The 15,583-nt window shown below is 43.9% G+C and overlaps 2 protein-coding genes across 3 annotated transcripts in view; one reads left to right on the top strand and one right to left on the bottom strand.

The window, feature by feature from the left end:
- Positions 1-15,583, top strand: part of PI4KA (phosphatidylinositol 4-kinase alpha) — a 53,874-nt gene that overhangs the window by 16,520 nt on the left and 21,771 nt on the right. For both annotated transcript variants that reach the window (XM_039332418.1, XM_039332417.1), the window contains exons 20-29: positions 8,920-9,028; positions 9,620-9,756; positions 10,800-10,933; positions 11,191-11,273; positions 11,534-11,604; positions 11,889-12,013; positions 12,854-12,935; positions 13,165-13,248; positions 14,394-14,483; positions 14,665-14,784. In XM_039332418.1, the coding sequence (XP_039188352.1) occupies positions 8,920-9,028; positions 9,620-9,756; positions 10,800-10,933; positions 11,191-11,273; positions 11,534-11,604; positions 11,889-12,013; positions 12,854-12,935; positions 13,165-13,248; positions 14,394-14,483; positions 14,665-14,784 (1,035 nt within the window). The remainder of the gene's footprint in view (positions 1-8,919; positions 9,029-9,619; positions 9,757-10,799; positions 10,934-11,190; positions 11,274-11,533; positions 11,605-11,888; positions 12,014-12,853; positions 12,936-13,164; positions 13,249-14,393; positions 14,484-14,664; positions 14,785-15,583) is intronic.
- Positions 675-8,112, bottom strand: SERPIND1 (serpin family D member 1). The gene is made up of 5 exons (XM_039332419.1): positions 7,793-8,112; positions 4,938-5,866; positions 3,194-3,467; positions 2,325-2,469; positions 675-1,312 (listed from the first exon to the last, which is right to left on the bottom strand). The coding sequence occupies exons 2-5, from the start codon at positions 5,818-5,820 to the stop codon at positions 1,121-1,123; spliced, it is 1,494 nt and encodes a 497-aa protein (XP_039188353.1). The 5' UTR covers positions 5,821-5,866; positions 7,793-8,112; the 3' UTR covers positions 675-1,120.

Below are 15,583 nucleotides of genomic sequence, written 5' to 3'. Positions count from 1 at the left end.
TAGCTACTGCAAGTGGTCACCACGGCAGAATTGCCCAACATTGACACAAGCCCGAATTTAAAAAATAATAATAATCAAGACCTCTTCTTGGTCGTGCCTAATAACAAATGTTTCACATTTTTTATTAAATATAAATGAACATTATAATCACAGTGATATTCATTGAGATAGAGCGAGTTTTATCGCGAGTGCTCCTAAAAAGACTCAGAAGCCAGCTTTTGAAACTTGAATGAGAATGAGGAGGAGGAGGAGGAGGAGGAGGTGGTGGTGGTGGTATAGGTCCTCAGGGGGTTGGACTAGAAGATCTCCAAGGTCCCTTCCAGCTCTATTTTATTCTATTCCTTTCCCTTCCTTCCTTCCTTCCATCCTTCCTTCCTTTCCTCCCCCTTCCTTCCTTCTTTCCTTCCTTCCTTCCTTCCTTCCTTCCTTCCTTCCTTCCTTCCTTCCTTCCTTCCTTCCTTCCTTCCTTCCTTCCTTCCTTCCCTTCCTCCCACTTTCCCTCTGTTCTTTTTCTTGATCCTTCCTTCCTTCCTTCCTTCCTTCCTTCCTTCCTTCCTTCCTTCCTTCCTTCCTTCCTTCCTTCCTTCTCACATTTGGAAGATAAAGGTAATCCTCGACTTACAACAGTTCGTTTAGTGACCGTTCAAAGTTACGACAGCACGGAAAAAAGCGGCTTATGACCGTTTTTCACACTTAGACGACTGTTGCAGCACCCCCGTGGTCAGCTGATCAAAATTCAGAGGCTTGGCAACTGATTCATATTTATGACGATTGCAGCGGCGTTCCTGGGGGTCATGTGACACCTGCTTTTGCACTGAGCCACTGTCTGACTAATGTAACAAATGCAGCAATTCAGTTAACTGACGTGGCAAGAAGAGTCGTAAAACGGGGCAAAGCTCACTTAACAAATGTCTCATTTAGCCACAGAAACGTTGTGCTCCCTTGTGCTCGTAAGTCGAGGACTACCTGTGGCAGCTTCGGGGGGGCGGAGAGGGGAAGGGGGGGAAGCTGTGCTACTAGCACTTGTGGCTCGCCTACCTCTGCCTATAAAAACCAGTAATAGTGTAAGTTAAATCCGAGTTGTCTACATGCAGTTGTCCCACGGTTGTGATTCTACCGCTTAATGCTTGCTGGGGTCAGAAACTCTCCCCATGAAGAGCAGGCAGCTGGTACGATGTTCGTAGATCAGGAAGAGGAAGGGGTGATCAATGACGAAACGGATCTGAGCTGAGAGTGGCATAAAGCCCACGGTGGTCACGGAGGCAGCCTCGGTCCCTTCTTCGTTCACCGTAATCGTCCCTTGATGATTGAACTGTCGAAACGGAAGATTAACACTCAGAAGCAGCACAGAAGAAGCTCGATAAGGTGGGGAAGGTGGCTGAGCTGGAAACCAGGAGACTGGGAGTTCTGGTCCAGCCATGGGCGTGAAACCCCAGCAAGCGTTAAGCAGACTCTTGAGTTCTCATCCCGCCTCAGGTACCAACGCTGACTGGGCGGCTCTCAGCCAGTCACCAGGAGACTGGGAGTTCTAGTCCCACCTTACACATGAAAGTCAGCCGGGTGACTTTGGGCCAATTACCAGGAGACTGGGAGTTCTAGTCCCACCTTACACATGAAAGTCAGCTGGGTGACTTTGGGCCAATTACCAGGAGATTGGGAGTTCTAGTCCCACCTTACACAGGAAAGTCGGCTGGGTAACTTTGGACCAATTACCAGGAGACTGGGAGTTCTAGTCCTGCCTTAGCTACCAAAGCCGACTGGGCGACTTTGGGCCAATCACCAGGAGACTGGGAGTTCTAGTCCCCACTTAGGCATGAAAGCCAGCTAAGTGACTTTGGGCCAGTCCCTCCCTCTCTCATCTCAACCCACCTTACGGGGGGGGGGTGTCATTGTGGGGAAAAGGGGGAGGCTGCTTTGGGGCATTTATAAAAGAATAAAACTGGCCTAAACACCAAATAAGTAGGAAAATTAAAAAAAAAAAAAACCTTATATCTGGGGTGCTGCAGCTCAGCCACGTACCTGAACACTGAAGTGGCCAGTCATTTGCTAAAGCGGCTTATAATTAAATCTGCTTTTTCCTGCCCGTCTTTTCTCTCTCTTAACGGTCCTCTCCCCTTTTCTCTGTGCCCACCTTTCGCTCTCCGCTTCGCTCCTTTTTTTCCTGACCTATCCATCCCAAAAATTAGGTAGCGTTTCCGTTAGCCTCCTTCTGGCCACGGCTCCTAACCCTAAACTAGCCCAAACAGAATAATTCTCCTCCGTCTTTTACGCAAAGTTAAAAACAAATTTCTGTGGAGTTTTAATTTGCACCAACGCTGAGTTACCTTATTGATGGTGATCCTTTCCTCCGAGATCCCGGAGTAGTTGCCGCGCTGGGTGAACAGCTCCTCGATCCCCATCGCTTTCAGATTTTCAATCAAGTCGTAGTTCTTCTCCAGCTTAAATCTGGGCATCAGCACTTCTCGGGTTCTGGCGAGAGAATTAGGAGTGAAACCTGAACGGACGCAAGTCATCTGCAGCGCTTATTAAATCTTTTAAGGATCGTTTGTTTGGCTCCCGCCGATTCGTTGCTAGCGTGCAACCCACCGTGGCTCCACTTCAAGGCCAACTACAGCCAGAAGTTAACACAATGGCACTGAAAAACGGGACTCAATTGACTTTCGTGCCTAAGGTGGGACTAGAACTCACAATCTCCAGGTGATTGGCCCAAAAGTCCCCCAGTTGGCTTTCATGCTTAAGCTGGGACTAGAACTCACCGTCTCCTGGTGATTGACTCGATGTCCCCCAGCTGGCTTTGTGCCTAAGGCAGGACTAGAACTCACTGTCTCCTGCTGATTGGCCCCAAAGTCCCCAGTTGGCTTTCATGCTTAAGCCAGGACTAGAATTCACCATCTCCTGGTGATTGGCCCAAAGTCCCCCAGCTGGGTTTCACGCCTAAGGTGGGACTAAAACTCCCAATCTCTTGGTGATTGGCCCAAAGTCACCCAGTTGGCTTTCATGCCTAAGGCAGGACTAAAACTCCCAGTCTCCTGTTGATTGGCCCAAAGTCATCCAGCTGGCTTTCAACGCCTAAGACGGAACTAGAACTCACAGCGTCTTGCTTTTTAGGCTGGTGGTACCTTAACCCCCAGACCGTAATAATCATTTTAGATCGGAATCAGAGAGTGGTGGGTTTCCGTCAGTGATAGGATACCTGTTGGTCATGCTCTTCTGCCATCTCTCCACCACCTGGGGGCTCAGCTGGTTCTCCAGAGCCTTCAGACCCGCCAGCTTGTAGGGAAGCGCAATCAACATGCTGATATTACCCACGTAGGGTAGTTGCAACACCCTGCAGTCCAGCTCGTTGTCTTCCGTGGCCAGGAAGCTGGCTTTGATCTTCATCATCGGGACTTTGACCGTCTCCTTCTCGTTCAGCCGGAAGGTCTGCTTGTGGGTCATCTCTACCGGAAACTTGTTTTCCCAGGTTCCTGGGAACACAAACGAAAACACCAGGCCGTAATTCTTTTCCCGGGGCCGATCGTCTTTAGCTGCATCGCTTCCTTCTACGAGTAGTCCTCGGCTTAACGGCCGCAGTTGAGCCCAACATTTCTGTTGCTAAGTGAAAACCCTTGTTACGTGAATTTGGCCCCGCTTTATGACCTTTTTTGCCGTCATTGTTAAGAGAATCCCTGCAGTTGTTCGGGTAGTGACACGGTTGTAAAATGAATCGGGCTTCCCCATTGTCAAAAGGTCGCAAAAGGGGATCATGTGAGCCCAGGAGCGCAGCAGCCATCCTCTGAATTTTGATCACGTGACCAGAGGGGGTGCTGCAACGGTCACAAGTGCGAAAAACGATCATAAGTCACTTCTTAGTGCCACCGTAACTTCGAACAGTCACTAAACAAACTGTCATAAGTCGAGGACTACCTAATTTTTAAGGGAGGTTAGCAATCAGAGAAACGTCCGCTGTACAGGTCGCCCTTGATTTACAACAGCCCATTTAGTGACCATACAAAGTTAACAACTGAAAAAAGTGACTTAAGGACTCTTTTGCACCCTTACAACTTTTGCATGATCCCCATGGTCACAGGATCAAAATTCGGTCTCCGAAAAACTGACCCACCTTTTTCTGATGGTTGTAGCGTCCCAGGGTCACGTGATCCCCTTTTTTTGCAACCTTCTGACAAACAAAGTCAATGGGAGAAGCCACGCTCACTTACCAACCGTGTTACTAACTTAACATCTGCAGTGATTGACTTAAAGGTGGCACAGAGGGTTGTAAAATGGGGCAAAATTCATTTACCCAATGTTTCATTGAGCAACCCAAATTTGGGGCTCTTAATAAGATACAGGAAGGGGTATTCTTTCTATGTTATTCTTTCTGTGAACAAATGTACCCGTCCCATCAAGCCCAAAGAAAGTCTGGAATGCTATAGGATCTCCTGCCAGGGGTAGGGGGCTGAAATAGAAGACCTCCAGGGTCCCTCCCACTCCTATTATTATTTTATGTTCAATATGTATATATAATAATAATAATAATAATAGTAAAGTTGGAAGGGACCTTGGAGGTCATCTAGTCCAACCCCCTGCTCGGGCAGGAAACCCTACACCATTTCGGACAAATGGCTGTCCAGTCTCTTCTTAAAAACTTCCAGTGTTGGAGCATTTACTGCTTCTGGAGGCAAGCTGTTCCACTGATTAATTGTTCTAACTGTCAGGAAGTTTCTCCTTAGTTCTAGGTTGCTTCTCTCCTTGATTAGTTTCCACCCGTTGCTTCTTGTTCTGCCTTCAGATGCTTTGGAGAATAGCTTAATTCCCTCTTCTTTATGGCAGCCCCTGAGATATTGGAACACTGCTATCATGTCCCCCCTTGTCCTTCTCTTCATTAAACTAGACATACCCAATTCTAGCAACCGTTCCTTATATATATAAAACCAGCCTGATATCTCTTGCTTTACCTTTGAAGTACAAACAATTGAGAATCATCATGAGCGTGTCAGGGTGCACGTTAACGAGAGCGTCTTTGATTAAGCCTTTGGTGAGCTTTACAATCCGCTCGTTCGCTTGAGTGATGAAGGCCGGGTCAGAAAAGTCAGCCAGCTGAGGCTCGGCAAAATAGTACTTTTTCATATTGTCCTTGAACTCGTTCAGGATGGAGAATTGCCTTTGGATGTAGAGGTCATTGACTGACCGGAGGGTGTAGCCAAAATTTCTCCGGAAGAGCCGGTGAGTGAGTTTGAGGAAGAGGTTGTGAAAAGTCAAGTAGTCATAGGTGGAACTGGAATTCACAAAGTCTTCAAAACCTAGAACGTCCAAGACCTCCTCCAGGGTTTGACCTCTTAGTCCCAAGGAAACCATCGCCATGGCGGTGGAGATGCCAACCGGAGCCAAGAAGATATTGTCGGAAGAGTTGACGTGGTCCCGAAGGCTTCGGTAAAGGTTGAAGCCAAAGTAGGCGTTGAGGATGTTGAGTCGTTGGATTCTGGTCTTCCCACGGAAGAGCGCCAGCACGTTTCCTTGCTCGACGTGAGAGATGGTATCCGGAATGCTGTCAATTATATCAATGTAGTCGTCGTCATCTTCTCTGAAGAGTTTGTCAAAGTCCAGGTAGTCCTCCTCCTCTTCTTCTTCCACGCTCAAGTCGTGGGTCACCGTGTTTTCTTGATGGAATTCGGGGGAGAGGTTGGTCACCTGAAGGCTTTCGTTCCTGAGAAGGCTACGAGGATGGAGGGATTGGGCCTCCCAGCCCACTTGTTCGAAGTGCTCGTGAAGGTCCTTGATGCCACACCATGCCAAGGAGATGGCGAGGGAGAAGACCACTGAGCGCCAAAAGAACTTCATCGTATTTGAGCTGGAAACGGAGTCCTTCAAAGGAGACGCTCTTGAGCTAGACAAGAGGATTTGCAGAGGTTTACACGGTCTGAATCTGAGTCTCTAGCATATGAAAATGACAATTCGGGTGCCAAGGAGCTAAGTCAGCTAGATACGGTTGGGATGTTTTAATCAAGTCATTGCAACAGTGTACATTGAGTTATTTATATTCAAGAAGAGGTGAATGTAACAGGCTTCTGGGTCACACTGGAGTAAGGAATGGTTTGCGTTATGCAATGTTCATAAGATACTGGGTTCCCACCACAGAAGTCAGCTAGAATGTATTTGAATGTATGTTACTAGCTAGATTGGACATGGACAGAGGACTTGGTTCCAGTCTCCCTGTGATGATAATGTAACCTCACACTTGTGATTTCCCCCGCCCCAAATATGTCTCACGGGATTATTAGGAAGATAAAAGGCAGGGGAGGAAGCATCGCGCCCTGTGGAGTCCTTGGCGTTCTCTGAGCTTGGTTTCTCTAAGACATTTCATTACCCAACTAGATAACATCATCAGTAACATCGTGCACTGATCACGTTACCTAGTTTGGTAATGAAATGTCTGCAAGTAAAAAAAAAATATCTACGGAGATTCTCAGTCATTCAGGTCATGGCTGTCCCAAGAGGCAACTAGACTTTGTTTTTCCTTGAAGATCGTTTGCTTCTCATCCTGGAAACTTCAATTCTTCAGACATGAAGAAACTTCTTGGATGAGAAGCGAAATGTCTTCAAAGACAAAGAAAGTCCAGTTGCCTTTTGAAAAAAAATGGCACCTTTGGGTCTGCAAGAAGACAACCAAACTCAGAGTCCACCAAGGACCTCACAGTTCAACTCCAAGTTCATAAATATTCTCTTCTATCAGGGTCATGCCCACCATCTTAGGTGTGAGAAAGCAATAAGGCTGCAGTTTAAGGACTAATAGAAACAAAGCAGCAGTAATGGTATAAATCTGTTGATTTCTCTTTGCAATTGGGTATGTGCGTTTATTTTTATCGTGGCGATGATTGTTTTCTGTGTGTTGTGATTGGTGGGTAGAGGTAGTATATAAGTCTAGCAAATAAATAAAATAAAAATATAACCCTGCCTCTTCCAAGCTAAGCAGCTACATGGCTGTGATTTGGAGAGAGAATTGCACATTTATCCCTGCAATTCTTGGGTGTCTTTCAAAAGTTCAAAATTTGGGCTGTCTCACGAGAAGATACCCGAACTTTCAATCAAAAAAGTAACACGGATCTTGCCCAAATCGATATTTTGAATTCCTGAATAAGTTTTTTTTAAAGGGCTTAAATCTCAACCAATTAGGCTGCAAAAGAGAGCCGCTCCCTTTATCTGTATAGACCCTCTTGCATTTTTTTTTAAGTTGCGTTAAATTATAAGGCTTCAGTCCGCTGTGAGGATGGGAAGCGAAGGTGATTGGAGTCTAGAGAACTAACAGGTTAAAGAGGTTGCTTTCTTTCCTTAAGAAAGTTTTCGGTTATTTCTTTCCAAAGTGGAAAAAAATAAAATTCAGAGCAAAACCCTCAAGGAAAGCGAGTTAATTCTGTACAAAAACAAGTGCCGCGGGAATTAATGTGGGTAGGGTGTTGAAATATAACAATCTCTTCTTCCTCTCTGCTGTGGAAACCAATTTGCCCCCTATTCTGCTGTTTTAGATGTCTTTCCTTCACCCCATTTTCTGTTGCAGCCTTGCTTCCATCGTGTAAAACCCACCAAGGTACGCTGAGCAGCAGTGCAGCCACAAAATAATAAGTAAAAATCAAGAGGTGGAATTCCACCGTCGCCCAAATATTCACGGCCACAATACGATCAGATTTAGCAACACATGGATTGCCTTGAGCTGCAGCCACTGAATTCTCTGCCTCAGTTTCACCCTAAAAAGACTGGCGCTTGTTTTATTTTCTTAATCCATCTCCCCCCCCCCCCAATAAGAAATATCCCTTACCTTTCCTGTTGACGAAGGGAAGGCTCACAAGTGCCTTTGCAAGGAAGACAGGGGGAAAATGTTTCAGGCTGAACTTTGGTGCCGCTGGGTGCTTGCTAAAGTAAACACGCTGTAAATCAATCACTCACCCTGTCAGCTAAAATCCCTGATGGGTGCTGTTTCTGCTGATTGCCTGCTCTTGTTTCTGGTTATATTCTTTTTTTTTTTTTTAGATTTTTTTAAAGACATCATTCTTTTGCAGATAAGAAGCAAAGGAAGATTTTTGTCTTATATATCGTATATTCAAAATAAAAGTAGTCCTCAGCTTATGACCAGAATTGAGCCCCAATTTTTTGTTGCTAAGTGAGACACTGGTTAAGTGAGTTTTGCCCCACACCTTCTTGTTAAGTGAATTATTGCAGTTGCTAAGATAACAACCCGGTTGTGAAGTGAATCTGGCTGTTGTAACTTCGAACGTTCACTAAACAAACTATTGTTAAGTCGAGGACTGCCGCTATATCTTTACAGATTAATCCGTGGTTAAGATTGGTACCTTGTTTTTTAGAAACTCGTATATTAGAACAGTGTTTTATTGTAATATTTTTGATTCCCTTCAATGTGAACAGCTGGAAGTCAATCCTGATTCCAGCAGTAACAGAATAACAGAGTTGGAAGAGGGACCTTGGAGGTCAACTAGTCCAACCCCCTGCTCAGGCAGGAAAGCCTATATCATTTCAGACAAATGGTTGTCCAATCTCTTCTTAAAAACCTCCAGTGATGGAGCACCCAGAACTTCTGCAGTAAATATTTCTAATAAATAAATACATTTTTGGGTACTATGGGGGGGGGTGTTGTGATAGTTCTCCACGGGCTTGGCAATTCTTTTATTGAAACAGTTGAGCCTAAGACAAAGAATTTATATCATTTGTCATGAAAGATGTGTGATTAGCTAGCTAGACTGCAGTAATTGTTAGGCTGTCATATCTGAAGATGATTTTACTCTCTTAAGCTGTAGAAGCCAAGATGAGTAGGAACAGCTGATCAATCAAATCAATTTATTATTCCATTTTAATTGATAGCTAGCAAAGTTTGGTTTGTCCCCTTCTGTAAACCAACATTTAAAACATGTTGTTTTGTTTCGTTGCCAGCTCACCAGACGCTTGCCACCAATCAAGGAAGCCAAACCACGATTGCAGAAACTTTTCCGCGACTTCTGGCTGTATTCAGTGCTGATGGGCTTTGCCGTGGAAGGGTCAGGTACGTTTTCCTCTGAACTATCACAAAGAAAGGAGAATTTTGATGGGCGTAGAAGAAATTCGGTGGGCTAACTGCCCTGTGTCATGTTTAAAAGAGCTTCATCAGTTTTGAAGAACTTTACAGGGCAACTCCGCCGACATGTTTGGCTTCATTGTAATTGTATATTATTGTAAATATTGTAATACAATCATTAATGTTGGAAAGTAAGACCTAAGTCTGAAGGAACCAAAAAAAAGAGCATTTTTCTTCTTGAATCTGAAACAGCTTAAGACTTGTGCTGTTTTTCCAGCCTTGAGAATGATGTTGGAAATAATCTGCTCCAAGTCATTTGAGGGCTGGGTTTTTAAAAAACAAACAAACATTGGAAATCAGTGCTTTGTTTAAACTGTGGTTTCGAAAGAAGCCTAGGCCAGAACATTGCAGTTTGATGGGGGCTTGTTCATAGCCTGACACAGGTTTTACTAGGCTCCAGTGTTGATAAAATAATAAAAAAAAAATGCTCCAGATGACCTGGAGGCCTACTGAACTAGTCCAGAAATAATATTTACCATTCTTTGGCTTTTCAATTCTTTTCTCCAAATGTCACTCCAGGTCTTTGGCCCGAAGAGTGGTACGAGGGTGTTTGTGAGATTGCCACCAAGTCCCCTCTCTTGACTTTTCCCACCAAAGAGCCCCTTCGCTCCGTCCTTCAGTATAACTCTGCCATGAAAAACGACACCGTCACTTCCGTAAGTCCCTTTTCCTCCATCATCGCCCCTTCCTTGCTCAGCTGAGGATGTGCAGCACAGATGAGCAAACACTGATTAAAAACATAAATATTGTGGGCAATTCTGATGGATGGATGGATGGATGGATGGATAGATAGATAGATAGATAGATAGATAGATAGATAGATAGATAAAAAGTGTCCACGATAGAGACCTAAAATAAGATGAATTGATGACATCAGCAAGTATGGCGGGCCCAATTGGCAAATTGGATGGATGGATGGATTGGATAGGAAGGAGGAAAGGAAAGGAAGGAAGGAAGGAAGGAAGGAGAAAAAGAACAAAACAAAACAAGAAAGGAAGACAGAAAGAAAGAAGAAAAAGAAAAACGGAAGAAAGAAAGAAACAAAGGAAAGAAAGAAAGAAAGAAAAAAGGAAGAAAGAGAGAGAAGGAAGGAAAGAAAGAAAAAGAAAGAAAGAAAAAGAAAGAAAGAAAGAAAGAAAAAGAAAGAAAGAAAGAAAATAATTATAATTAGAGCTCCAGGGCTGGTGCTTATAAGTTAAGCATTCCAGGGAGATTCTTCATTTTGGTTAACAGCCTTTATCCTGACATGTGTCAAGTGTGATTATCCAGCATCAGCATTCTTGCCCCTGGCCACTTCTGAGCCTTCCAACGCCGTGTTTGTCTTCTCCCTGGGATCCACTTTCCAAATATTTGAGCAGCGTCCTCGTGTCGCCAAATGCTTTTGATGTTCCTCTCGGTGAATTCTCGTGGTTTGAAAGAGAGAAGCGATGCCTTCCTGCGGCGGTTGTTCAAACCCGCTTCTCAGCAAAGCCTTATTGTGCTCCGTGGAGTTTACTTATTCATTTTTATTTATTCATTTGTAAAAATTTATCTTACCTCAGGGTAGCTCTTGTGGGTACGTTGAGAGAGTCTTGTGCTTGTCAAGAACAGGGACAGCTTTAAGGGGGCTAATAGATGAACACCTGCCGGAAACAGCTACCCAAACAAGTTGCTTGCTTATTTTTTTGTGTTTTTTTGTTTTTTTTTAAATTTCCACTAGGCTGAACTGAATGAATTGAGGAGCACCATCATAAATCTTCTGGATCCGCCTCCTGAAGTGTCAGCCCTAATCAATAAATTGGATTTCGCCATGTCTACCTACCTGCTTTCCGTATATCGTCTGGAATGCATGAGGTATTTCTTTAAATAATCCTTCAGAGTTGCAGAGGTACTCTATAGATAGATAGATGTTAGAAATACAGAGAGAGAGAGAGAGAGAGAGAGAGAGAGAGAGAGAGAGAGAGAGAGAGAGAAGATAGGTAGATGTAAGATACAGACAGACAGACAGATGATAGAAAGATAGATGATAGATAGATAGACAGACAGATGTATAAAAAAATCTTTTTCAATTGTATCTTGGTGAAATTAATTCCTGATTGTTGGTCTGCTAGGGTCCTACGTTCAACAGACCCAGATCGTTTCCAAGTGATGTTTTATTACTTTGAGGATAAAGCTATTCAGAAAGACAAATCAGGTAAGGCTATTCAGATTCTACGATCCTTAAATCCGATGGGCACCTGTGTAAAACTCTTGCAGAACAAACACATTGTTCAAAGCAATCTCATGATGTGATTTTTGCATAATTATCTGGATCTAAATAAGCAAGCAAAAACTTGGATTTTAACAACTTATGAGAGATGCCATCTGCTGGGCACCATTTTCAGCTGCCTGAGTCATTTCATTTGATTTTTTTTTTAATTTTTCTTAAACACGCTGCTGCTTCCTCTCTTTCAGGTATGATGCAGTGTGTGATAGCCGTCGCAGATAAGGTGTTTGAAGCTTTCCTTAGCATGATGGCAGACAAAGTAAGTTTGTCAAACGAGAATGTACACTGTGGTTGTCATTTTGCTCAACCATCCCGTGTGTTTGCTAGCATGTCTTTAGTTCTGGGTTTCACAGGTCTCTGATATTCCAAATTAACTCCTCTACCCTTGCTTAGAGATATTGGAGCTGCTACATGGCAGGTTTTTAAATAGACAGATAGCAATAGCAGTGGCACTTAGACTTATATACTGCTTCATTGTATTGATAAAAAGAAAATACTCAAACCCTAATAAGGGACTTTCATGGTCCTTCGTTTGATCTTTAGCCTAAAACGAAAGAAAATGAAGAAGAGCTGGAAAGACACGCTCAGTTCTTGCTGGTCAACTTTAACCACATTCATAAGCGAATAAGACGAGTTGCAGATAAATACTTATCGGGTCTTGTAGACAAGTAAGTACATTGCAGTGACTTGAGTGCAGAGCGGGTTTCATGCCTTTGACTTCTGGAATGGCTTGCCTTCAGTGGGTGCTCCAACACTGGAGATTTTTCAAAAGAGATTGGACAACCCTTTGTCTGAAATGGTATAGGATCTCCTGCTTGAGCAAGGGGTTGGACTAGAAGATCTCCAAGGTCCCTTCCAGCTCTGTGATTCTGTAATTCTCTATTAGTCTTTCTCAACCTTAGCAACTTAAGATGTGTGGACTTCAACTCCCAAAATTCCCCAATCAGCATGTAGAGAAATTACATAGAGATGGACGGACGGACAGACAGACAGACAGACAGACAGACAGACAGACAGACAGACAGACAGACAGATAGATAGATAGATAGATATAGATTAGAGATAGATATAGATTAGAGATAGATAGATATAGAGAGATAGAGAGATAGAGATTAGAGACAGATAGATAGATATAGATTAGAGATAGATATAGATTAGAGATAGATAGATATAGATTAGAGATAGATAGATAGATAGATATAGATTAGAGAGAGAGAGAGAGATAGATAGATAGATAGATAGATAGATAGATAGATTAGAGAAAGATATAGATTAGAGATAGATATAGAGATAGATAGATAGATAGATAGATAGACAGACAGACAGACAGATTCAACTAATTAAGCAGCCAGTCCTTTAGTTCACCATCAAGAAATTCCTTGATTCCTTTAATGTTGGACTAAGATTTAAATTAGTCAATCCACTGCTAACGAATGGCTGGGTACTGTTGTCTCCCAGGTCCAGATATTGTTGTACAGACTCGTAACTTTTGGTTTGTTCTTTTGAAGGTTTCCTCACTTACTTTGGAGCGGAACGGTGCTGAAGACCATGCTAGATATCCTCCAGACTCTCTCCCTCTCTCTCAGCGCAGTAAGTCCTTCTCCAGCAATTACAATTTTTCTTCTTGTATGAGTAAAATGGCAGTCTCATAAAATTAAATAGCTTAAGAATTTTTATTTTTATTTTTTGGAATGATGGCACAATCACTTCTCCCGATTTGTGTGAGCATCCCTATCCCTCAATTAGGAAATTGGTCTTCTCTTTGGGAATCACTTTGGAATAATGTTGCTCTGTGGTTTCTGTTTCCTTTCTGTTTTAGGACATCCATAAGGACCAACCGTATTATGACATTCCAGATGCCCCGTATAGAATTACTGTCCCTGATACCTATGAAGCTAGAGAGGTAAAATGGAATACAAATACTGTACATATTTGACTGGATTTGCCCGTTATCTTAAGCCATGGTTTGCTTCGTTACAATTACCGTTTGTTAGATTAACAGAACATGCCGTGCCATGGCCTTTATTTTATATACCACAGGGGCAAGATGTGGAGGGAAAAAAAATAGTCTTCTCTATACTTTTCTCTTCCCCTTGTCCTATATTCCATTCTATGTGCAGAGATAAACTATTATACACGTATAATATCTGGGCTCCTGGGGAGGAAAGCTATGGCAAATCTAGACAGCATTCTAAAAAGCAGAGATGTCACCCTGCCAACAAAAGTGCGTATAGTCCAGGCCATGGTTTTCCCAGTTGCAATGTATGGCTGGGAAAGTTGGACTATAAGAAAGGCTGAGCGCCAAAGAATGGAGGCCTCTGAACTCTGGGGCTGGAGAAGACTCCTGCGAGTCCCCTGGACTGCAAGGCGATCCAACCGGTCGGTCCTAGAGGAGATCAACCCCGACTGTTCTTTAGAAGGCCAGATCCTGAAGTTGAAACTCAAGTCCTTTGGCCACCTAAGGAGAAGGAAGGACTCACTAGAGAAGAGCCTGATGCTGGGAAAGATGGAGGGCAAGAGAAGAAGGGACGACAGAGATTGAGATGGCTGGATGGAGTCCCTGAAGCAGGAGGTGTGAACTTAAATGGACTCCAGAAGATGGTAGAGGACAGGAAGACCTGGAGGAACGTTGTCCATGGGGTGGCGATGGGTCGGACACGACTTCGCGATTAACAACAACAACAAATATCTGGGCTGAAGAAATCCAGATGACCACTCAATGGCAGAAAAGCATTGCAACCATCTAAATACCATCTGGATTTTTTGCAACCTACTGATATAGTGCTTAAAGATATCAAGCAAAAGCAATAGACTTATATACTGATTCACGGTGCTTTACACCCAACAGTACTATCATGTCTCCCCTATTTCTTCTTTTCTTTAGACTAGCCAAACCCAAGTCCCGCAGCCATTCTTCGTATGTTTTGGTCTCCAGGCCTTGGATCATCTTAGTTGCTCTTCTCTGCTCTTAGTTGCTTTATTATACTTTTTGGGTCAAGCGCGTGCATTGCCTTACTAGCTGACCTGACCGTATTTTTCTCTTTCTAGAGCATCGTTAAAGATTTTGCCGCCCGGTGCGGCATGATCCTCCAAGAAGCCATGAAATGGGCGCCTTCAGTCACCAAATCTCACCTGCAGGTAAAATCTTCCACATCCCTGTTGTCTTTCAGACCGCAATGCATCTTGGAAACTGGGGAGGCTGGCCAGGGGAAAATCTGCGGAGCAAAGAAAGACAGACACACAGACCCACGCACAGACTCAATGGCACCAGCTTTTTCTGAATCGTGGTTCTTGATTTCCTTTTTTTTTCTCTCCCCAGGAATATTTGAACAAGCATCAGAACTGGGTATCAGGCTTGTCGCAGCACACAGGGTTGGCTATGGCAACCGAGAGCATTCTCCACTTTGCAGGCTACAACAGGCAAAACACAACCCTGGGGGTGAGTTTTGTTCACTCGGGCTGATTGTCCGGCTTATCGTCTCAAACCCCTCCAGGAGCGGCTTGCGTACAGCCCCCCAAATGAAAGCCCCCCTGTTTGTAGGAACGCAGTCCTTGGTGGTCTCTGAGCTTGGTTGTTTTCTTGCAGACATTTCATGACCCAATTGGGGAACATCATCAATATGAGAAGGAAGGGGGGGAGGAGGACAGGAACTGTGGGGTCCTTGGTGCTTTCTGAGCTTGGTTGTTTTCTTGCAGACATTTCATGACCCAACTAGGTAACCCTATCAGTGCAAGGAGGAGGAGGACTGTGGGGTTCTTGGTGCCCTCTGAGCTTGGTTGTTTTCTTGCAGACGTTTCATGAACCAACTAGGTAACCTTATCAGTGCGAGGAGGAGGACTGTGGGGTCTTTGGTGCTCTCTGAGCTTGGTTGTTTTCTTGCAGACGTTTCATGACCCAACTAGGTAACATCATCAGTGCAAGAGAACTTGGGATTTGCCTGCTGTTTTTTTATAGTGGCTTACTCTGCCGTTGTTGGTGGGTTTGGGCTTCTCTCCTTGGTAGGAGGAAACCAAGAGTTTTGGTAGGAAAAAAATCCAAATTTCTTCTTGGTGGGAGAAAGCCATACGCAGTAGCCCTGATGACGTAACCTAGTTGGGTCATGAAACATCTGCAAGAGAACAACCAAGCTCGGAGAGCAATCCACACATTGATACCCAATAGGCAAAATCTGAACTTCCAGAAGTTCAGTCATTTTCTTAGCCACTCTGCCACGTTCTTTCATCAAAAGGGCGAGCTA

The sequence above is a fragment of the Crotalus tigris genome, unplaced genomic scaffold (assembly GCF_016545835.1).
Source record: "Crotalus tigris isolate CLP2741 ecotype Arizona unplaced genomic scaffold, ASM1654583v1 scf7180000024461.2689607, whole genome shotgun sequence".
In the NCBI taxonomy this organism is placed as follows: Eukaryota; Metazoa; Chordata; class Lepidosauria; order Squamata; family Viperidae; genus Crotalus; species Crotalus tigris.
This window is presented reverse-complemented; position numbering and strand designations above follow the sequence as displayed.

What these genes read in the sequence shown, in the direction of transcription:
- SERPIND1 (XM_039332419.1), bottom strand. Translation starts at nt 5,820, where the DNA reads ATGAAGTTCTTTTGGCGCTCAGTGGTCTTCTCCCTCGCCATCTCCTTG. An exon ending in CAGAAGAGCATGACCAACAG is followed by an intron (nt 2,470 to 3,193) that starts GTATCCTATCAC and finishes TTCTCTCGCCAG; the next exon opens with AACCCGAGAAGTGCTGATGC. An exon ending in AAAGGATCACCATCAATAAG is followed by an intron (nt 1,313 to 2,324) that starts GTAACTCAGCGT and finishes CCGTTTCGACAG; the next exon opens with TTCAATCATCAAGGGACGAT.